The sequence below is a fragment of the Saccopteryx leptura genome, chromosome 7 (assembly GCF_036850995.1).
Source record: "Saccopteryx leptura isolate mSacLep1 chromosome 7, mSacLep1_pri_phased_curated, whole genome shotgun sequence".
Classification (NCBI taxonomy): Eukaryota; Metazoa; Chordata; class Mammalia; order Chiroptera; family Emballonuridae; genus Saccopteryx; species Saccopteryx leptura.
Window position 1 is genome coordinate 50965240 of NC_089509.1, and position 23883 is coordinate 50989122.

General features: G+C 36.7%; 1 protein-coding gene across 6 annotated transcripts in view; it reads right to left on the reverse strand.

Moving 5' to 3' along the window:
- The window catches only part of LOC136378242 (sodium channel protein type 3 subunit alpha), a 144796-nt gene that overhangs the window by 19759 nt on the left and 101154 nt on the right, over positions 1-23883 (reverse strand). For all 6 annotated transcript variants that reach the window (XM_066344863.1, XM_066344867.1, XM_066344861.1 and 3 more), the window contains 3 exons: positions 17329-17449; positions 15680-15834; positions 14352-14525 (listed from right to left, as the gene is read on the reverse strand). In XM_066344863.1, coding sequence (XP_066200960.1) covers positions 14352-14525; positions 15680-15834; positions 17329-17449 — 450 coding nt within the window. The remainder of the gene's footprint in view (positions 1-14351; positions 14526-15679; positions 15835-17328; positions 17450-23883) is intronic.

The window sequence follows — 23883 nt, forward strand, 5'->3', positions numbered from 1 at the left end:
ATCCTGAAAAAATATTAGCAAACTGGATACACCAATATATTAAAAATATTATACATCATGATTAAGTAAGATTTATTCCAGGGATGCAAGATATGTGCAATGGTCACAAATCAATAAATGTGATACATTACATAAACAAAAGGAAGGATAAAAATCACATGATCTTACCAATAGATACAGAAAAAGCATTGATAAATTTTAACACCCATTTATGATAAAACTTTCAGCAAAATGGGAAAAGAAGGATCATACCTCAACACAATAAAGGCATATATGACAAGTCCACAGCCAATATCATATTTGATGAGCAAAATACTAAAAGTGTGTACCTTTAGATCAGGAACAAGACAGGAATATCTGCTCTCATTACTTATATTCAACATATTATTGGAAGTACTAGCCACAGCAATCAAATAAGAAGAAAAAATAAAAAGCATTCAAATTTGAAAGAAGGAAGTAAAACTGTCATTATTTGCAAAAGACATAATACTGTAGGTAGAAAACTGAAAGACTCCACCAAAAAATCCCCTACTAGATTTAAAAATAAATTCAGTAAAATAGCAGGCTACAAATTAATATTCAGAAATTGGTGGTATTTTTTATATACCAATAATGAAGTTATCAGGAGGAGAAATTAAGAAAACAATCCCATTTACTATTCCAACAACAACAACAAAAATAAGATACTTAGGAATAAATCTAATTAAGGAGGAAAAAAAATCCTGTACTCAGAAAATTATTAGATACTGAAGAAAGAAATTGAGAAAGATACAAAAGGAAGAAGCATATACCATGTTTATGGGTAGATAAATTAACATAATTAAAATGTCTGTAGTATCCAGAGCAATCTACAAATTCAATGCAATTTCTATTAAAATACCAATGGCATATCTCACAGATCTAGAACAAATATTCCAAAAACTTATATAGAACCCCAAGAGACCCCAAATAGCCTCAGCAATTGTGAGAAAGAAAAACAAAGCTGGAGTTATGAGACTGTTGATATAAAATTTATTACAAAGACATAGTAATCAAAGTAGCATAATATTGGCACAAGAACAGGCATATAGATCAATGGAACAAAATAGAGAGCATACAAATAAACTCATGCCATTTTGTCAATTAATATTTGACAAAGGAGGCAATAACATACAATAGGGTAAAGACTGTCTCTTCAAAATATAGTGTTGGGAAAATTGGACAGATATATGCCAAAAAATAAAACTAGACCACCAACTTACACCATACACAAGAATAAACTCAAGGTAGATTAAAAATTTAAATGTAAGCTGTGAAACTATGAAAATTTTAGAAGAAAAAATAGGTAGTAAAATTTCAGACATTTCCGTAGCAATATTTTTGCTGATATATATATCTCAGGGCAAGGGAAATGGAAGAACGAATAAACAAATGGAACTACATCAAACTAAAAAGCTGTTGCACAGCAAAAGAAACCATCAACAAAATGAAAATGGAACCACTGAAGGGGAGAACATATTTGCCAGTGATACACCTGATAAGGGATTAATTTCTAAAATAGATAAAGAACTTATATTACTCACACCAAAAAAATAACCTAATTAAAAATATGGGCCAAGGACCTGAGTAGACAGTTCTCTAAAGAGGACATACAGATGGCTAATAGACATATGAAAAGATGCTCAACATCACTAATCATCCAAGAAGTGCACACTAAAACCAAAATGAGATACCACCTCACACCTGTCAGAATGGCTATCCTCAATAAATCAACAAACATCCTGCTGGTGAGGATGTGGAGAGAAGGGAATTCTGGTGCAGTACTGGTGGGAATGCAGACTGGTGCAGACACTGTGGGAAACAGTATAAAATTTCCTCAAAAAATTAAGAATGAAATTGCCTTATTACCATAAAATCCCACTTCTGGGAATGTATCCAAAGAAACCTAAAACACTAATTCAAAAGAATGTTGCACCCCTATGATCACTGTGCATTGTTTACAATAGTCAAGATCTGAAAACAGCCAAGTGTCCATCAGTAGATGAGTGGATAAAAAAGCTGTGGTACATTTACGCAATGGAATACTGTTTGGATGTTAAAAAAAATGGAAATCTTACTTTTTGTGACAGCATGGTTGGACCTGGAGATTATTATGCTAAGTGAAATTTGCCAGTCTGAGAAAGACAAAATATGATCTCATTTACACATGGAATCCAGTGAACAAAATAAACTTACAAACAAAATAGAAACAAAGGCTGTCAGAGGGGTGGGGTGTTGGGGGTAGATGAAAGATAAAGGGGTTAAGCAAACACACACAGATATATAACACACAGGCACAGACAACAGCGTGTTGACAGCCAGAGGGAAAGGAGATGGGGGAGGTGGGAGTGGGCAAGGGGTAGGGAGAGGGGGTGGAAAGAGAGCTTCGGGGGCTATGGGTGCATAATGCAGTGTGCAGGTGATGTTTTGTTGAATTGAACACTTGAGACCTCTTTGGTTTCTGAACCAATGTCACCTTAATAAATTCAATTTAAAAAATCCTGAAACTCATAAGCACACACAACAGTATTGTGATTACCAGAGAGGGAAAGGGGTTGGGGTAGTAAAGGGTAAAGAGGACCAAATATAAGGAAGGTGATCTGAGTTTTGGTGGTGAGCACGCAATGCAATATACCGGTCATGGAAATGTACATTTGAAACCTATATAATCTTATTAACCAATGTTACCCCCAAAATTCAATAAAATAAAAATAAAATTCTGGACTATGGAGAGCACAGGAATCATTACTATCTCAGCCAAGCAGAAATACAAGTGGCTGAAGAAGTCAAATTGTTTCAACAATCTCTCAAAAAGATCTGGAAACTAGGTTTCTCTAAAATAGGGAGATAATGGATGGCACTGAAAACAGAACCGATTAAAGGTCTCTGTACAGGGAACCTAGGAAATCTTGAGTCCCTCCACCGACTTCTCTCCACTCTGCAGGAGAGCAAAATGGCATAATGTACCTTCAAAACCTACACACACACACACACACAAAATCTATATCTGCAATAAAAGTCAGAACATAGAAACAATCATCTCCATTGTGAGACCTGTGAGACCACAAAATGCCTTATGAAATTGAGGCTTTTTCATTAATAGTACCAGAGTGTTTAAATAGTATATGAACTAACTCGATTGTTTCTTAGAGCAAGGTCACCTGGAATGTCAGATTGCCAAGTGCACACACCTCCTCCCTTTCACTCTAAAACAGTCTGGTTTCCCATCTGCTAGGCAGCTGTTACAACGGGGCTAAGATAGTGGTGAGGGCCAGTTACAAAGCTGCCATGGAAGTGGTGGCAAAGGGGTGTTGGTGAAGAGGGGAGGGAAGGAATGCTGGAGCTGTTGGCATTTAGTCAGCTGGTATGGGTACGATTTATGGAAGGAATGGAGTGGAGGATATTGAGTGTCTGTGAGAAGTGAAGAACAGCTCTTATGCAATGTCAGTCAGGAATGAGTTCATTTTTTATGTAAGGGGTGTTTTTGTAACTCAGGGGCTGCCTCTTTGCCTTTGATTTTCCTTCTACTTCTATATTAGGCTTATATAGTTTACTTGTCTTTAACTTTGTACATGATTAGAAAATCCACAATGCTCACAAGCCATATAAAGGCAAATATATTGGTCATTATGCCACTTTGTGTGTGTGTGTGTGTGTGTGTATGTGTGGCAGAGGGAAGATGGAGATAATCTAAGTGTTCATCCCTGGGAAGTGGATGAATAAATTCTGGTGGCATGGACTGCTTATGGCACACAGAGCCATAGGATCCATAGGGATTTCATTTAAATATTACAAACACAATTTTTTTTTATTTTATTTTTATTTTTTTATTTATTTTTTATAGAGACAGAGACAGAGTCAGAGAGAGGGATAGATAAGGACAGACAGACAGGAACAGAGGGAGATGAGAAGCATCAATCATCAGTTTTTCGTTGTGGCACTTCCAGTTGTTCATTGATTGATTTCTCATATGTGCCTTGACCATGGGACTACAGCAGACCGAGTGACCCTTTGCTCAAGCCAGTGACCTTGGGCTCAAGCTGGTGAGCCCATGCTCAAACCAGATGAGCTCGCACTCAAGCCGGTGACCTCAGGGTCTTGAACCCGGGTCGTCCATGTCCCAGTCCGATGCTCTATCTACTGTGCCACCGCCTGGTCAGGCCACAATATTTTTTTAATGAAGGCTTTGAGTCAGGTAATTTCTAAGTTTACTTCCTTATATGAAATTCTGTAATTCAGTATTTTCAAGATGACTAAAGTTAAATAACACTATTTGTTATTCATGCTAAAAAGACAAATCGCAGTATTGTCATTTATGGGCGCATCATCCTTAATCAAGTATGCTACTAGAAAAACACTTCTCTTTATGGAATATGTAACAATGAATCTAGCCTCAGGTTTAATATTTTTCTGGGAAAATAGGAATTTTTTTATATTATACATAATGATTTTTATAATCTACAAAGTTGAGATCATAATAATAGATTTCTTATTGGCTGTCATGAAGATAAATGAATTAAGATAAGATTGTTATGCAAGAGAACACTTATCTACCTTTACTGTCACCATTTGGAATCCTAACTGATGAGTTGGTATGGTATCCCTCAGAAAGGGCTTTAAGAAGATAGAGCCATGGGCATCTTTCCACTGGTGGTATCTGCCAAGATTAGAATTGGAGGTTGGGGGGGCATTTAGTAAGTAAGCCATTGCTTGGTCCAGTTAGTCATAGTCATGTTAGTTTTAAAGGAGAGGGTCGAGACCCCCAAATTCTTTTTTAATTGGTACCATGGAACATTTTTCATTTGACTGGTTGTGAGGAATGGTAGAGAAGGAAAGGTTGAAGATGACATTTGGTTTAGTTTTATAGATATATGTACTACCGTCAGACTAAACAGGGAATTCAGGATGAAATACATAATTAGAAGAGAAAGACAATGAATGTGCTCATACAGGAAAAGTAAAAGTAGGTATTCACTAGGAAGCATTTAGAAATGTGGGTTGTGGTTTCATAAAAGACTACAATTAAAGACTTAAAAAAAATCTCTTTGTACTAAAAATCATGATCTTTTAGAGAATGGAATACAGAACATTATACTATTAAATTAATAGAATTACCTATTTAAACCTGGCCAGTGAAAAACTTTTCTTATTAATAAATTAATTATACTAAAAGAGAATTAAATTCTTCCTAAAAAAGGACCAGAGTGACTTTGGGTGATACAACATAATCGACTATCCAAATGATTTGGAGATGTTTTCTCTAAATCTTTGTGCTCTGGTTGATCAATATCACCCTGTTAAATGTAATTGTCTAAATAAATATAAATAAATAAATAAATAAATAGAAAAGAAAACATATGGTAGGAGAGAAAAACTAGACAAGGAATTAAAAGAATATCACTGTACTGCTGATGCTGTAATTTCACACACATTATTTTGTATAGTATTTATAATAATACAACTATACGTGCAGCCCAACAATAAAGTCAGGAGGGCTTAGAGCCATTGCTATCTTATAAAAAAAAAGGACCAAAGTGAATCATTCTTACTAGGAGACATTTATAAAAAAACAAAGCACATACTAGACTGTTTACATAGAAGTAATATCTGGAGGGTCAGAAATTGATACAAAATGACAACAATGTATAGTTAATCAGTTCCTTTGGAAGTTATTTTAATTTAATCTGATTCTATTCATAAAAGCTTCAGTTGAACAAAGCAGGTGTGTATGTATTATTAGCAAGGCATTTTACTGTTTCATTCACTACCGCAGTGTAATGTGGGAATACTTTGGTGCAACTATATATATTTAACTTCTATTTATTCATTTTAGAAAGAGAGTGAGAAGAGGGGGAGGAGAAGGTAGCATCAACTCCTATATGTGCCTTAACAAGCAAACCTAGAGTTTCGGACCTGCAACCTTAGTGTTCCAGGTTGAAGCTTGATCCACTGGGCCACCACAGGTCAGGCCAACAAAATATTTTAAATAGATAAATGCCTACTGCAAAATATAGAATAAAGAGCACAGTGCTAAGGAAATGTAGCTCTTTCACTTACTAGATTTATGACTTCTTTAAATCTCATTTTCTCATTAGCAAAGTAAGAATAATAAGACTTACATCACAGAATTGTTAAGAGGATTAATAAATAATTTGTAATTATAGAGATATTGATAATAAGTTTTGTAATAGTATATGAGTTTAAAACACAACCATTAAAGTCATTTGGTACTATTTGGGTACAAAAATCTATCTTAGCCTCTTATTAGGTATGTTTACTTGGGCAAGTAATGACCTTTCTTTGCCTTAGTTTCCCCATTTGCAAAAAAAGAGAGTGATTATGGTTTCTAACTCATAGAGTTTTGAAGAGTGGATGAGTTAACATATATAAAATGCTTTTTTTCCTCTTATTAAGTGAGAAGCGGGAGGCAGAGAGACAGACTCCCTCATGCGCCCTCACCAGGATTGACCTAGCAAGCCCCTTACCCAGCAATGCTCTGCCCATCTGGGGCCACTGCTCCACTGCCCAGCAACTGAGCTATTTTAGCACCTGAGGGGAGGCCATGGAGCCATCCTCAGTGGCCACCCAACTTGCCTGAACCATTCAAGTCATGACTGCAGGAAGGGGAGAAGCAGAGAGAGAAAAAGAGAGAGAGAGATAGAGAGAGAAAAGAGGGGGGAGGGTAGAGAAGCAGTTGGTCACTTCTCTTGTGTGCCCTGACTGGGATTGAAACCTGGGACTTCCACACACTGGGCAATGATCTACCTCTGAGCCAACTGGCCAGGGTCATAAAATGCTTTTTCTTAATTGATTTTAATTTATTGTGTTTACATAGATTCTATAAAATGCTTTTAGCAGCAACTCTACCCTATAAACATTAAATTAGGGTTATTAATTATCATTATTATTTTTAGAATACACAATTTTTATTCAAGATTTTATTTGTTCATTTTAGAGAGGGAAGAGAGAGAGAGAGAGAAAGAGAGAAGGAGGGGGAGGAGCAGGAAACATTAACTCCCATATATGCCTTGACCAGGCAAGCCCAGGGTTTCAAACTGGCAACCTCAGCGTTCCAGTCGACACTTTATCCACTGCGCCACCACAGGTCAGACCTCATTATTATTAATAAAGGCTCTTAATTAGTGCCATCTCACAGTAAGTACTTAAGAAGTGCTAGGTACCTTATTGTGATACTAATAATTCTAGCTTTATTATAGACAGTGCCACTATGTCAAGAATAAATGTCAAGAACTAATGCAGGGACCACTAGATTGCTGGCAATTAAAAATACATATTATATGCAGAAAAGGCTCCTATTTTACTTCAGTTCTCCTCAATCGTGCAGCTGATGATGGTTCTTATGAGCCCTTGAACAAGCAGGAAAAAAGTTCATGAGTAGCAAACACCATCAAGCATATCATTTCAACCATATCAGCATTCTGTGCTGTGTGTCAAGTTGAAGTCACTCGTGTGCAATAAGTATTTAATGACTATTGAATCTTCTAATTTAAGTGTGTGTTTTGGATACATCAGCACCTTAGAATAATTTAGAACCAAATTTGAGTTGTCATAATAGATGTTCACATGAATTTTCTTAGAGATGACATTTATGCAGGTATCCATAAGGACTACAAGAAATCTGAATTACTTTTAATAAATGATGATCATGTATTTAGTTCATTGTGGGGATAATAATGATAGGGGAGAAACCAGAAGAATGCTGGAGAAGGGGCCTGCAGGGATGACTGTCTCAACCAATTTAAGGTTATTTGCATCCTATAGATCTCTAACTGATCTCACAAGAAAAACAGGATCTGTTCTTAGATAAGACCAGGGATCCAGAAACCCCTCCCCCCTTGCTGCCCCGCCAAAACTCCCCCACCCCATTTTGAGTCATCTCTGAGATGCATGTAGGATCTCAGACAAAGGAATCATGCGCCCTTTGTATGAACACTGTAAAAGGTATATAAGATGTAAGAAATCTAACTTTGGGGAACCAGCCAGCCCCATGTGCTCCGTTGGCTACAATAAATTCTCCTTCCTCAATTAAGTCGTCTGAGTGTCTTATCCTTTTTCAGCTGTCGTTTCCTGCAACAATAACAGCATCTATAGTATAGCTTATATTGTTATAGTAGAGAATAGTTTGGTTTTTACATAAAGATAGTATCTTTTTGACATTTGGATAGAGAAAAATGAATATATATCATACAGAATCAGAAAAAGTGGCCCATCTAGTGCAGTATTCTGGCAGACAAAGGCATGGATTAAGTTGTCCTACTTGATTGTAATCTGAATCATCATACTTGCATCCATCTCTTTATCACCATTATTTCCTCAATCTTCCTAATATTCCATACTTTATCCTCATCACTTCTATGTGACAACTCTTACTCATGACACCAATGACCTCTATTTTGCCAAATATGTCATTATGCAGTACTCTTGTCACTTGACCTCCTTATAGCAGTTGACAAAATTGATCACTCCTCCTTTGAAAAATTCAACTATCTTATTCGGGCTTCTGTGAAAACATCATGCATATTGTTTTTCTTTTTAATTTAACTGCTACTTCTCAACTTAATTTACTGGCTTTTTCTTTTTTCCCAACTTCTAACTGTTGAAGTGTTTCCAGCCTTTGGTCTGGGCTCTCTTGTCAACTTGCATTTTTCATCTAAATGAGCTAATCCACGTTCATGGCTTCAAATGCCATCTATATTCTGATGACTCCTAAAATAATAATCAGGTCCTTGCTTCACTCCAGAGTTTGAGACTTACATAAAATTCCACCTATATTCTTAAGTGTCTAATTGACATTTCAAACTTAGTACATTCTTCTTCCACCTACCACCTGCCTTGTCAAACCTGTTCTTCTGATCTTCCTCATTCTAGATAATGGCTTCACTCTCTATCTATTTGTCCAAGCCCAGGTTGAAAGGAAATCTATTCTTCATATCCTTCCTTTTCTTGCAACACACATCCAGTCCATCATTAAGTCTCATCATCTCAGTCTGACACAATCTTTTTGTTCCTAGATTATCAACACAACTCCCTAATTGGTCTCCTTGCTTTGACTCTTTGCCATTCTTTTTCCTTAGTCAGATGTGATCATTCTAAAACTGTAAATCAGATCCCTGCACCTGCCCTTCCTTTACGTTCCCATTGTAACTATAATTAATATATAAATTATTTAATATACATAATATATAATAAATTACAATAAAAACAAACTTCTTGCATGGCCTCTAGGTACCTTTCTGGATTTAGTTTCTATCATTCTTATGCTTGCTTTTTTTTTGTTTTTTTTTTTGTATTTTTCCGAAGCTGGAAATGGGGAGAGACAGTCAGACAGACTCCCGCATGCACTCGACCGGGATCCACCCGGCACACCCACCAGGGGGCGACGCTCTGCCCACCAGGGGGCAATGCTCTGCCCCTTCGGGGCGTCGCTCTGTTGCGACCAGAGCCACTCTAGCGCCTGGGGCAGGGGCAAAGGAGCCATCCCCAGCACCTGGGCCATCTTTGCTCCAATGGAGCCTTGGCTGCGGGAGGGGAAGAGAGAGACAGAGAGGAAGGAGAGGGGGAGGGGTGGAGAAGCAGATGGGTGCTTCTCCTGTGTGCCCTGGTCGGGAATCGAACCCGGGACTTCTGCACACCAGGCCGACGCTCTACCACTGAGCCAAATGGCCAGGGCCCTTATGCTTGTTTCTTCACACACAAACACAACAGTTTTCTTGTTGAGTGCCCTCGGCTCATCCTTATTCCAGGTCCTTCAGATTGTTCTTTTCTATTCCCTTAGGTCTTTGAATGACTGGCTCATGGGTAGAGACTGAATATTTATGTTCCCCCAAAACTGATGTTGAAACTGAATTTCCAGTGTAATGGCATTTGGAGGTGAAGCCTCTGGGAGGTGATTAGGTCCTAAAGGCAGAGCTTTTATGAATGGGATTAGTGCTCTTATAAGAGACCCCAGGGCCTTCCTTTGTTCATTCTTTCATGCAAGGTCACAGTAAGAAGAGGCCATCTATGAACCAAAAAGAAGGCTCTCCTCAGACACTGAATCTGCCAATGCCTTGACCTGGGCCTTTCAGGCTTTGAGAAAAAACTTGTGTTGTTTATGAGTCATTTGGTCTACGGCAGTGGTCGGCAAACCGCGGCTGGCTAGCCACATGCAGCTATTTGGCCCCTTGAGTGCGACTCTTTGGTCAGCTTGGGAGTACCTTAATTAAATTAATAACAATGTACTTACCTTTATAGTTTAAGTTTAAAAAATTTGGCTCTCAAAAGAAATTTCAATCGTTGTACTGTTGATATTTGGTTCTGTTGACTAATGAGTTTGCCGACCACTGGTCTATCTGTCACAGCAGCCCAAATGGCCTAAGACACCTTACCTCATCATTTCCCTTTGCAAAGACACCTTCCCCAAACACTCTAGCTAATACTCTCCTGCTCCCACTTTGCAGTCATTCTCTAACCTCTTATTCTGTTTTATTTAATAGCAGTAATCACCATCTTTCATCTTATTTTTAGATTTTATTTGTTTACATCTATACTCTGTTCTACATTCCCAAGGAGTTTAAGCTCTAACAGGGCTTAATCTGTCTTATTTATGTCTCCATTTTCTAAAATAGCATGTGACTTTTAAGGTGCTCTAGATATTTGGACATATAGCCCACTGAAATTTACCTTTACTTTTAGGTAGGGAGTACATTTTTTACATAAATAAATTCCTCAAGGTTTGAAAGTATATTTCTTCTGGTCTGATATATTTCACTTATACTTCAACCTTTTTTTTTGGGGGGGGGGGCAGGGCTTTCTGTGGCTATTTAATTTGTTACCACAAAATATCTGATGAATTGTGAAGCCCTTTTAAGAATATTTACTTGTGCCTGACCAGGCATTGGCGCAGTAGATAGAGAGTCGGACTTGAAAATAACCCAGGTTCGAAATTCCAAGGTTACCTGCTTGAGCATGGGCTCATTCGGCTTGAGAGCGGGCTTACCAGCTTGAGCGCAGGGTTGCTGGCTTGAGCGTGGGACCATAGACATGACTCCATGGTCACTGGTTTGAGCCTAAAGGTCACTAGTTTGAAGTCCAAGGTCACTGGCTTGAGCTCAAGGTTGCTGGTTTGAGCAAGGAGTCACTCACTCTGCTGTAGCTCCCCCACCCCATCAAGGCACATATGAGAAAGCAATCAATGAACAACTAAAGAACTACAATGAAAAATTAATGCATCTCATCTCTCTCCCTTCTTGTCTTTCTTTCCCTATCTGTATCTCTCTCTGTCTCTATCACACAAAAAAGGAATATTTTACCTATACTTTCAAAAATGGTTGTTTTTTTTTTTTTTTTTTCTGAAGCTGGAAACAGGGAGAGACAGTCAGACAGACTCCCGCATGCGCCCGACCGGGATCCACCCGGCACGCCCACCATGGGGCGACGCTCTGCCCACCAGGGGACGATGCTCTGCCCATCCTGGGCGTCGCCATGTTGCGACCAGAGCCACTCTAGCGCCTGGGGCAGAGGCCACAGAGCCATCCCCAGCGCCCGGGCCATCTTTGCTCCAATGGAGCCTTGGCTGCGGGAGGGGAAGAGAGAGACAGAGAGGAAAGCGCGGCGGAGGGGTGGAGAAGCAAATGGGCGCTTCTCCTGTGTGCCCTGGCCGGAATCGAACCCGGGTCCTCCGCACGCTAGGCCAACGCTCAAAAATGGTTTTAACTCTACATTTACATTAGCCTAGTGGTCTGAGAACAAGTTGTTACCTGATATTATGGTAATTCATGTATTACATTTCCTGTTTTAAGAAAAAGAAAAAAACAGACCCATAAGATTATATAATTTGGCCTGGGCTGGTTGGCTTAATGGTAGAGTGATGGCCCAAGATGTGGATGTCCCAGGTGAGATTTCTGTTCAGGGCACACAGGAAAAATTACCACCTGCTTCTCCTCCCCTCCCTCCTCTCTCTATCTTTCTCTCTCTCTCTTCCCCTCCTGCAGCCATGGCTCATTGGTTTGAATTCATCAGCTGGGTGCTGAAGATGACTCTGTGGAGTCTCTACCTCAGGTGCTAAAAATGGCCCAGTTGTTAGTATGGCCCCAGATGGGCAGAGCATTGGCTCAAGATGGGGTTGTCAAGTGGGTCCCAGTTGGGGTACATGCAAGAATCTGTCTCTCTATCTCCACTCTTCTCACTTTGAAAAGAAGAGAAAAAAAGCTAATACAATTTACTCAAATATAAAATGTGTTTGGTAACTAGTTTTAATCTACTAATTCAGTCTCATGTAAAAGGAAGTAATTTGGAGGCACCATTTCTTATCATTGCTTTATTCATTTTTTACATTATTTAATAAAAATTTTGACATTATTTAATGTCTATATCAGGTATCTAAATATGCAAACGTGATATAATATCTCTGCTCTTGAGATATTCTTGCATCATATTTGTATCTTTTATATGGGGAAAGTACATAGAAATACTAAAAGTGCAATGCAGCAAGTATTTCAGTGAATGTACATTTTTTAGTAAATGTAAATGTTCATTAAATTTCAGAGTTTTCTGGAGTTCTACCACATTTGTAAATGATATTAATACATGGTAATATCTTTCAAACCAGAGAAGATTTCTAAATGTATTTAGTGTTTCATCATTGCAGAGAAAAGCTAGAGATTATAAATGCTAAACCTTAAAACCAGGTTTAAAAAATAGATTATATTTGTACCTGTTAGATAAGAAACCTGTGGAGTCAAGCAGCACTGACTTGAAACATAGGAAATTTGGAGACTACTCAAGTTTGTTACAAGTAGTTGTGTTATTTTAGGAAAGTTCTTCAAACCGAGGCTTCAGTTTAAAATAAACTCCTTAGAAAACTCTCTAGAATAAAGACTACATATTCCTTGAGGTCCATTCTAGCTGCAGAATATGAGAATATTAAACTTCCCTTTATGGATAGCTTTCCAGGACAATGTTGAGATTCATCTCTATTATTCATTAAAGACCAGCCATGGGAATTGGGAGTTATTTCTGGTCTATTAAAAGTGACTTGGCAGCAGATTTCTTCTCAGCTCAAATGATTAAACACATTTTAGTTATAGAATTATGAGTATGTGTGCATAGAAGAAAGGGGAGTAGAATTTAGATAAGCCCACAGTTGTGAAAAGTGATAAAAAGAATGAATGCACACACATACAGCCATCATTGATTCATAGTGGCAAGTGTTAGAGTTAAAAATAAAATGCTGCAAGCACCTTGTTTTGTTGGGAAGCTGTGAAGCCTTGTGCAACGGAATATCACAGATTACAAAGAAGCAGGTGACTGTCATTTTGCCCCAGTGCCTCTACATCACTTGGAATTAGAAAAAAAAATGGGCTGAAAGTCAGACAGATTCATTACTGCCAACGTTCCTATGACTACTCAGTCCAGAGCAATCAGTTTTAGAGGAGGGCTCCTACAGCTAACTCTTTGCATGGCAAATACCTGATTAGCTACTGGGCTATCTACTGACTTAAGATGAGAAATGCATTTCATGGTCTCTGTGGGTATGTGACTGAATGAATACAGTATAAGTTATCTTAACTTTTTTTTTTTTTTTTTTAGAGAAAGGGACAAACGAGGACAGTCATACAGGCAGAAAGGGAGAGAGATGAGAAGCAGCAGCTCATCTTTGCGACACCTTAGTTGTTCATTGATTGCTTTCTTACATATGCCTTGACTGGGGTCTCTAGCCAAGCCAGTGACTCCTTGCTCAAGCCAGCGACCTTGGGCTCAAGCCAGTGAGCCTGAGGTCATGTCTATAAGCCCACTCTCCTGCTGGCAACCTTGAGGTTTCAAATATGTGTCCTCAGCTTCCCAGGCTGATGCTCTATCCACTACGCCACCACCCAGTCAGGCAGTTATTTTAACATTAAATAGCATGTTCTCTAGTAAGTGATTAAGAGCAATTCTCACAATTTCTGACCCCAAGTCTGTCTTGACTTTACTTCCTTGAGACTATTTTTTTTCATTTAACTGTTAATAAGATAAATGCTTAGATCTGTCAATTAACTGAATTTTTTTCTTATTCCTAAATTTTAGAATAAGAAGAGATGTTGTTTGTGGCATGGAACATTTCTGTGTTTTCTCTTTACCACTGCCCACATTTTTAGGACCTTTTCTACTGTTTTCCATGAGACTTTTCTCATGTTTACATTTACTATACTTTTTAAAAAAGATAACTGCATAATTGTGTCAGCATTAGTGAAACTAAATTCTCAAAAGTCAAGGTTTCAGTTATGGAAATATATGCAATGTCAAACTTGCTTCTTTTAAAAATAATTTTATAATAATGACAGTATACTTACATCAACAATCAAGAAATCTAACCAGCACCATGCATTAGTGAAATATGTTTGAAATCCATAAGCTACCCATTTGAGAAGCATTTCGAGAATGAATATATAAGTGAAGACCTTGTCAGCATATTCTAGCATGGTTTTGATAGTCTTTCTCTGTTCAATGTATATATCTTCAAAAGCCTGTGAACAAAGAATACTTTTATTTTAATTGAATGACTTGATTTCCCCAAATGCTTGAAAGAATTGCCTAGTGTAATCTGGTCACACAGCAATAATTTTATAAGTATTAGTTATTATCAGACAAACATTGAAGATCAGAAAAAATTTAAAGGCTAAAACTAATGAAAAATATTGGCAAGTGAATGTCAATATCAGTACTAATTTAGTATGTGTTTTAATTAAAAATTTTTATTTATTGACTTCAGTGAGAGAAAAAGGAGAGAGAGAGAGAGAGAGAAAGACAGGAACATCAAGCTGTTCCTGTATGTGCCCTGACTGGGAATTGAACCAGCAACCTCTGTCTGTGCCTGGGGATGATGCTCTAACCCAGTGGTCGGCAAACTCAGTCAACAGAGCCAAATATCAACAGTACAAAGATTGAAATTTCTTTTGAGAGCCAAATTTTTTAAACTTAAACTATATAGGTAGGTACCTTGTTATTAATTTAATTGGGGTACTCCTAAGCTGGCCAAACAGCCTCACTCAAGGGGCCAATGAGCCACATGTGGCTCGTGAGCCGTGGTTTGCTGACCACTGCACCGACCGAGTTATCTTGCCAAGGCAGTATGTGTTTTCTTCATTGCCTCTCATGCCAAATCTCTATATCAATTACTGGTACAAAGACATGCTTTTAGAGAAGTAATATAAACTCAAAAAGATCACTGAAAATTTTGTAATGAGGGAGAGATTGGCCTATTCCAACATTACCTTGAATTTTTCCCTGAATGATCTGCTTCATTTTGAAAAAATAAATTGACTAGACTTAAAGAAAACAAGGTACGGTTTTAGTCCATAAATGTTAATATTATTACAGAGAATCGGATAGTATCTGATATGGAAGGTAACGTAGTTACAGAAAATCTCTGTAAATGGTTTTCTCAGTGAGGAGATGAACATCTGTTAGATAAATAGCAGACGAGAAATTCCATCTGGCTCTTCATGGTCCTGATTTATTCTGTACTGAATTTTGCATAGTTAAATCCTGGATGCCAAGCTCTGTATGGCACAGATATACCTCCTCTTTAGCTTCTTAAACTCAGTGTATGCTTTTGGTATTTTCAGAGAGTAAGCTACTTTACTAGAACCTGATTCTTACCAGTATGCATTTTACTTACCAAAGCACCACTACTAAGAAGGATCATGAAGACGATAAAAGTCTCAAACCAGTTGTGTTCAACAATGCTGTAGCAGGTTTTCCGAAGATTCCACCAGACCTTTCCTTTGCCTTCTTCTATACTAACTTGACAGAATGGAAACTTTTTAATGCATCCTACAAGATAAGAGTAAATGTAATAAATTATAAAATATATTTTACCATTATTAGGAAAAAATAAACTTTATTGCTCCCTCCACATCCCCATCCCAGATCATCATTTTATAGGGTAATTGGTTACTTCATTCCCTAGTTATCTTCAACATCCCTTCTCTACTTAGATATTCAATCACTACCTAGAATTCAGAGAATTACTTTTTCAAGAGTTGCTTAAATATTTTATATAAAGTTTTATTTATTTATTTATTTTTCTGAAGTTGGAAATGGGGAGGCAGTCAGACAGACTCCCGCATGCGCCCTACTGGGATCCACCCGGCATGCCCACCAGGGGGCGATGCTCTGCCCATCTGGGGCGTTGCTCTGTTGCAACCAGAGCCATTCTAGTGCCTGAGGCAGAGGCCATGGAGCCATCCTCAGCGCCTGTGCCAACTTTGCTCCAATGGAGCCTTGGCTGCGGGAGGGGAAGAGAGAGACAGAGAGGAAGGAGAGGGGGAGGGGTGGAGAAGCAGATGGGCGCTTCTCCTGTGTGCTCTGGCTGGGAATCAAACCTGGGACTCCTGCACGCCAGGCCGACGCTCTACCACTGAGCCAACCGGCCAGGGCCTAAAGTTTTATTCTTTAACACTAGTTAAGAACTCTTTTACCTTAAAGCATCCAAGAACTGTTCTCCGAGTTATGGAAAAACTATATGTTCAAATTGTTTATTCATCTTTGATGTGATCCTGTATTTTCACTTTCTTCTTTTCATGCACACCCCCCCAACCCCCTGCCCCATCTTCCCAGGTATCAGCCACTGTCAGTTTTCTCAGGCTAATTTATTTTCAGCCTCTGTGCTTTTCTTAGTCACACCTATGACTCATCTTGTCAGTCGGTATCTCTATTCATTTGTCCGCCCCCTCTTTGCTTTCATGTTATTTCTAGCTTCCCTATATTCTTCTGCTCTAACTCTCTGAGCTTTTACTCATCAGATTAAATTCAATCACACTGAATCAGCAAATCTTTATTGATTTGTATGGAAGGCACTGTAGTGCTTGCTGTAAGAACAACTACTGCTCTCCCTGTCAAAGCTCTACAACAGAGCTACATCCCAAACAGCTCTCGTCACAGCACAAATTAACCACATTTGAAACTGTAATATATCAAGTGTAATTACTGAAGCATCTATACATCAAATCATCACAGTGACAATGAAGTCTGAAGGGATTGCTGTATCAATGAGATGACATTCCAGAATGACATTTATCTCTTAGGATTAATGTCTCCACATTCTGGAGGATAAAAAAATAAAAAGACATGTCAAATCAACTTAATTGTGCAGTCACAGTCACTGCTTAGTGTAATCTAGAAATAGAGATAAATTAATGTTTTGGAGGAAAACAAAGATAAACACATCTTCACCATTTCTTTGAAATGCTTCCTTCAAATTAGGCATATTCATTCTCTGTAAAGAAAGAATGGAGATTATATTTAATCATATTTGAGCTTGTTTACCTTCAGTAAAACAAGCTTCTGGTTTCAGGTCCTCCTCTGGTTCAATTTCAGCTTGTTCACCTTCTCGGGGTGGAGCAACATCAACTGTGCTTCCTTCAGATGAGCTGGTTGCATTTAATTTCTAGAAATGAAACCCATTGAAAAGGTGTAATTTTTCTCCCTTTTATTCTGTAACTTGGAAATGCTCCATCATAGTGTGAAAAAATGGTAGTGATAGGATTTGGCTCTCTTAACATTACTGATAACTACATACTAATAATTTAACTTACTTAAAATCCTACTATTCAAAACTGCAACTTCTGAGCTAGTTCAGACAAAAAAATAGTTTAGACAGCATTCAATGTGGGTGATTTGGAGAGGGTAGATTATACTGAGTAATGTTTTCTATGATCTGTTTATATATAAATACCATATGAAAATCATTCAATACATTAATAATCAGGCCAGTTCAGAATAGTCTGATAAAAGTTTGGTATGCTGGCATCCACTACTGATTATATTAATTAAATTGCATTAAATCAAATTGTAATTTCCACCTCTTCCAATGGAAATTTTCAGAGGGCCAAAGAACATTACCAGTTTTCTGTAGCTACTGTCCATGATACTGTAATTTTAGAAAGGAAGAATGGCTCATTAACATTAGTCACAGTCATTATACTTCAAATTTGAGCTATATTTTTCTCTAGCTTACAAAATTTTCTTCTTACTTACTAGCAGAAAAATGATGGTGCTCTCTCTCTCTGTCTTGGCTGTTTAAATGAATTCAATACTTGCCAAATGAAAATTTCTTCATAGATGACATCATCCAGAATCTATGTAGACTTATTAGGAGCACATTCTTAATTCAACATGTGATCAAGCTGTGGATTTTCCATTAAATAAATCACTGTGACATACCACAGGCCTAGGAAGAGCCACTTTAATGTTACAAGAATAAATATCTAATAAGTGCAATGAGATCACTTGGGAAAGACATTATGGATGTGCAACACTTAATGAAAACTGATGTAAAGACATGACATACAGCACAACCTAAAAAATGTACAGCTTTCAGAATGAGAGAACAATGCATGGACATGTTAATGGTTTCAAAGGCTCCATTAACTTTATTAGCTAAGTGGTAGGATCATGCTGACCTAGTCTTCTGAAAGAGTTAATGTGTTACTGAAAAATGCTGAAATGACTCCATAAACATAGGTCATACTGGAGGAAACTGGGAGGAAAATTTTTGATTTACTGAAATCATCATGCAAATGTAGTTTAATATTTTAGAATGTGACCTGTGATCCTTTCTGTGATGATACTTTGAAGTGAAGTTATCAAGGTTCAACTAACTAGATTATGGGGAAAAAAAGTTAAAATATAATTCTATAGCAAAGTACTTCCTAGCCTAAAGTGTGCTACAGAAAGAAGCTAGGCAATTATTTTGGACTGATGGTTCATAGGATCACTATAGTACAGGAATTTTACTGTTAAATTTCTCTACCTTTTTGGAGAGGTGTGAGGCCAGGACATATTTTTTTTATCTCAGGACATTTTTGTTTGTTTGGAGGTTTTTTTTTGTTTTATTTATTTTTAATAACCAGGAAATCTTTATTCTTTTAAGAAAATTGCAGGAATGCTATTGCTGGATAGAATTGCAGCACTTCAGCACTTCCTGGTATTATGAAGAAAATACTGGAAAATTATTTAGACTAAGCAACTCTTTCTTTTCAATTTCATTTGTTTAATGGATTGGACACTGTGACATTTAATGAGTGGCAACAATAATATCACAGTTGCATGATATGATGACACTATAACTGCATATATAACACCAGCAAGAAAAAAAAAATTGAGATTAGTTATAAAAATTTTCATGTTTCCTTTTCCTTTGAAAAATCCAAGATAATTTCTTTTGAGTCTAATCCTTATTTACTTCCCATATAGCCTTGATTTTTTGCATGATTTCTTCACACTAAATTTTATAGTTATTAGTCCATTATACTTGTTTGTTTTGACTACTTATCTCGTAAATTTATATAACTTATAATACATAAAATGATATTATGCATATATACATAAACATTTATACCAAAAACATATACACCCACACATATGTATACACCTAATGGTCTAAGCATAGAATAGACATTAGTCTTTTTGAGTTTATGAAGAGTGAATAAATGAATAATTACATTTTTGTATTACTATTATAGAGAGAATTATAGTATTTAGATAATTCCATCTCTATTTTGATATATAACTCAGTTATAGTCTTGACAGAGTTTAGTTGGTTAAATAATGCATATTCTTCAAAAATAGGAATTATTTAATTAGTATTTTATTTAATTAATATTTTAGTGATAAAAACACATATTTCCAAAATGTTTATCTAAAATATTGGTGACATACAATAAAGAAATTTGAGAGAAGAATTTAATAAGTATAGATGTATATACACACAAATACACATATACTTTTCCATTTGAAAACCTTATAAAATATGCTCACCTTTCACTTCTCATTTTCCCACTGTTAATATAATTGTAAGATGTTTATTGTTTTGCATTATAATCATCTGTTATATATTATACAGGTGTTATATATTTAAATACAAATACTTATTTAAAGCAAACACTTCACAGCACAAATAATAGTAACTGCTAATCTGAATAAGAACTGAATCTACTGTTTACTAAGTATTGACCTCTCTATATATTTCAATTATTGGTACTGTCTTTAGATTATAAATATTGGTGAATATAATTAACATGCTTGTATATGAATAACTTTGATTTTCTAAATGGCTATAGAGACTATGCACTCAAAAATTGTAAAGAGTTATCAGTGGGGAATTCACCTCTACTCTGAGGCATAATATGTTTTTTTTGAAAACAGATGAGGAAATAACTCTGTATGTCCTGTCTTTTCAAACAATCTGAACCTAATTTACATGGAGAATTGCTTCATTGTTATCTAGGAGTTTTCTGATTATAAGGATAAGCTCTTCAAATGTACACTCTGGAAAGCTCCTTAAGGAATGTTCAGACAGAGACTTGTAGACAGACCCTCATGCACTGAAGCTTAAGATAGTTGGTAGGCTTGTGTTCATGTCTCTAAAAAGTGTTTCATGGGAGGCTCCTTTCCTAACGGTGGTTGACATAAAATTAATTATTTTTAAATTGAAGAATCAAGCTTATTCATAGTATAATTTTCACAAGCTACAATTTTGTCATAGGAAAGTTGTAAAAATATTGTATTAATTACATAAAATTTTAAAAGTTATAAATTTACCTACACTTATAAATTAAAGCGTAGACTGTCATTAAATTATAACAACTTACCAGTTATGGTGTTTCTTTATATGCTCTAATCACTAGATCCATAAAGAATTTTCCTGATGTATGCTTTAATCATTAATTAATACCCTAGAATACTGCTTATACATTTAAAATTCTATACATTGATAAAATACTATCTACATAGCCTATAAATTTTCTGAGTTCAGTACTTTGACATTCATACTCTGGTAGAGGGTAGTCTCTGGTATATTTTATCATAGCCATACCAAAATAACTTCTAAAATGATTTATTTAAAAGCATATAACTGATTTAAAAGCAGATGACTGGTGATAAACACAAAGTATAACTATCTTTCTTTATATTGCCGAAGCTGTAATACCACAACGGTACAAAAAAAGGCAAAGAAAACCTGAAATAAATTTTTTTTTATGTTAAGGAACTTGATGACTATACTAAGTAACTAAAATTAATACTTGTTCTGAAGTAGTTAGAAAAAATAGATTTAGCTATGTAAGCAGAACAATACAAAGTTTTCATGTAGAACTACATAGTACAAGCTCAGATTTGTTTTCTTGTACTATTTTCTTCTTACCCCTCCAATATTTTATAACATTTAAAGTCAGACTCTTCCATCCCTTGTAGAAACTACTGAGTCTACAGAGGGATGATTGCTGATGCTTTACAAATGCACACTGGAAAGCAGGTTTTAAGATGCAACATTCTCCAGGCCTGATTCAGCCGCAGAAAACATGCCTGGCTGTAGCGGAAGCCCGGCGCAACGCTGTGGAAGCTGCACGCTCATCCGAGAACCATGCTCTCAAAGACATGGCACCCGACAATGAAGTTTCGTTAAGATTAACTGCAAATACCACTCATAAGAAATGACAGAATCAGCACTCAAGAAGGCCACGAGACCCTGTTTTGCCCCTAATAGCATGAACTTATATGGAAATTCCTCCTAATTATGAATATTGCTCTTGATTTTTATCCAATTAAATAATAAAATTTAACTTTAAGAGATGAAAGAGAATGTTAGCAACTGGCCTACTTCCACTGAAATGCGCTCACATTTCATTTGTTTTCAATCAGCTATCAAATATTTGATTCTCACAAACTGCTTTATGATTCAAGAGGCAAAAATAAAAGATTCAGCCATTACAGATTGCCTTTAAAATCTAGCCATTGATCTCAAAATGTCTGGGTTTTGTCTTGCAAGTAGAAGAGGAAAATCATTTGGTCATACACATTAGCAGGGCCTTAGTCTGATCTTTTGGCTATGCATACCCATATCTTGACTTAGGATATTTCTCTTGAAGAACAGGTACCACACAGGGAGACCACTGGGTTGATTGTCCAAGGCAAGAAGCACAAGACTAAAACTGATAGTTCTCTTTTCTGAACCACTTATTGAATAGTTAAAGAAATTAACCACCTCTGTTTGGTCTGGCCCCGACATATTTTACGTGTGCATAACCTAGTGCTCCTTTTAGTTTAAAATAGCCTTAAAAGGACATAATGTAGGAAACTGAAAATAATTGTGTGGTTAGTTGAAGAGTAAGGTAAAGGGGCATCAAGAGGGCAGGGAAAAAGCTGGTTTATCTTGAGAAGATATACACAAACTGCCATCTAAACCGGCCTTCGATGAGATTCATTTCAGTAGAAGTACTCTAAAGCAGCAAAGCAGCTCTCTCAGGATGATTTGGGTTTTAAATGGCTATTCTCACACACATCTGTGCCTCTGGAAGAGATGTCTCACCTTCAGATTCACAAAAAGCATGAATAAAATGTAATTTTTAAATAAAAATTACATAAATCACCAGGGACTATATTTTTCTATTTTTTTATTCATAATCCTATTTCTGAATTTGTTGTATTCTACAGCTAATTCTCAGTTATCCTTGAAGAATAAGAGAGTACGTACAAATTAAACCTATAGACAATGCCAAAGCCTTGAAAATTTCCAATATTCATGAACTTTCACTTCTGCTCTTCAAGTTCTTTCCCAGAACCCTCACTCAGGCTGAGACTCCAGTAAGCAATGATAGCAACGGGAGAAAGTTGAGTCAAGAGAATAAACTAGAGAGTTAATCTACAAACCTACCATAATTTTGGGAAATGCCCTTTAACTCTTCATAAAACTATAATTAATAATCAAAAGTAGGATATATTCTAAATCTCTTTTTTGCCTGCTCAGTTTTGGACAGAACATTTTAGGAAGATATTAATGTAGATCAGAGAAATTGTAAAGAATGGGAACACTGGACCAATGACTTAATGATCAAGACACAGGAACTTTTTGCACCCCATTTCATGATGCTTTTCTTTTTAAAATTACTTTACAGTAATTACTTAGGGATTTGCAGACATGTGATTTAACAACTCTCCTAACTATGTGAAAATCCAAGATATGTAGTGCCCAAATGCATACAGACTATGGCCCTTCATATCCAACAATTTTGATCACACTACTCTTCTTTTAACAGAGCTTTTCTCAAGAAAAATGAAAGCAAACATTTTCATCTGGGGCACATGAGTTGGATGGGTTGAAAATTATATTCACAGATCTGAATATAATGATCTGAAAATGGAAGCACTATTTTAAAAACCGTGTGAGGCTCATTTTGGTAATACAATTTACTTATAAGGGCTGAATCAACAACAAAAAAGTTGTGGTCGTATTTTAATGAAATAAAAGCAGAGAAATAAAAAATGCATGCTCCCAAGTTCTTGACTATATTGAACTTTAAACATTCTTATCATGTTTTAAAATAGATAGAAGTCTTATGAGCATGCAATTATTGCTTTTGAAAGTATAAAATGACTGAACTGGAAAACTCATTAGCAGAATCAGCTGTGATGTTGGGACTGCCCATCTTTTCTGACCATGCTGTGATGTGTCACACAATTCAGCAGACAGCAGCTAGGCATGTCTAGCAGTTCCTTGCCATGGCAGGGGAAGGAACATAGCTGAGTAGCATGCAGGCCAGTCAAAGTTCGTTTAGAAAGTGATTGTACATGTACAACTTGCTTGGGTAACCTGGGTAAAAGTGGTGGCACGGATCTCTGGCTGGTTAAAAAACACCAGAGCTGCATTCTTGATGGCTCCAGCTTGATTTTACCCCTGTGAGAAGTAAGAATGGTAAGCAATGAAGGTCACAGTATGATAATGCTAGATTGTGCTTTGGAATTCAACTTCAAATATGATTCTTAAGACCATTTATTCTATATCCTTTACAAAGGAAGACAGTGAAAGTTTTTAAGAACTAAATT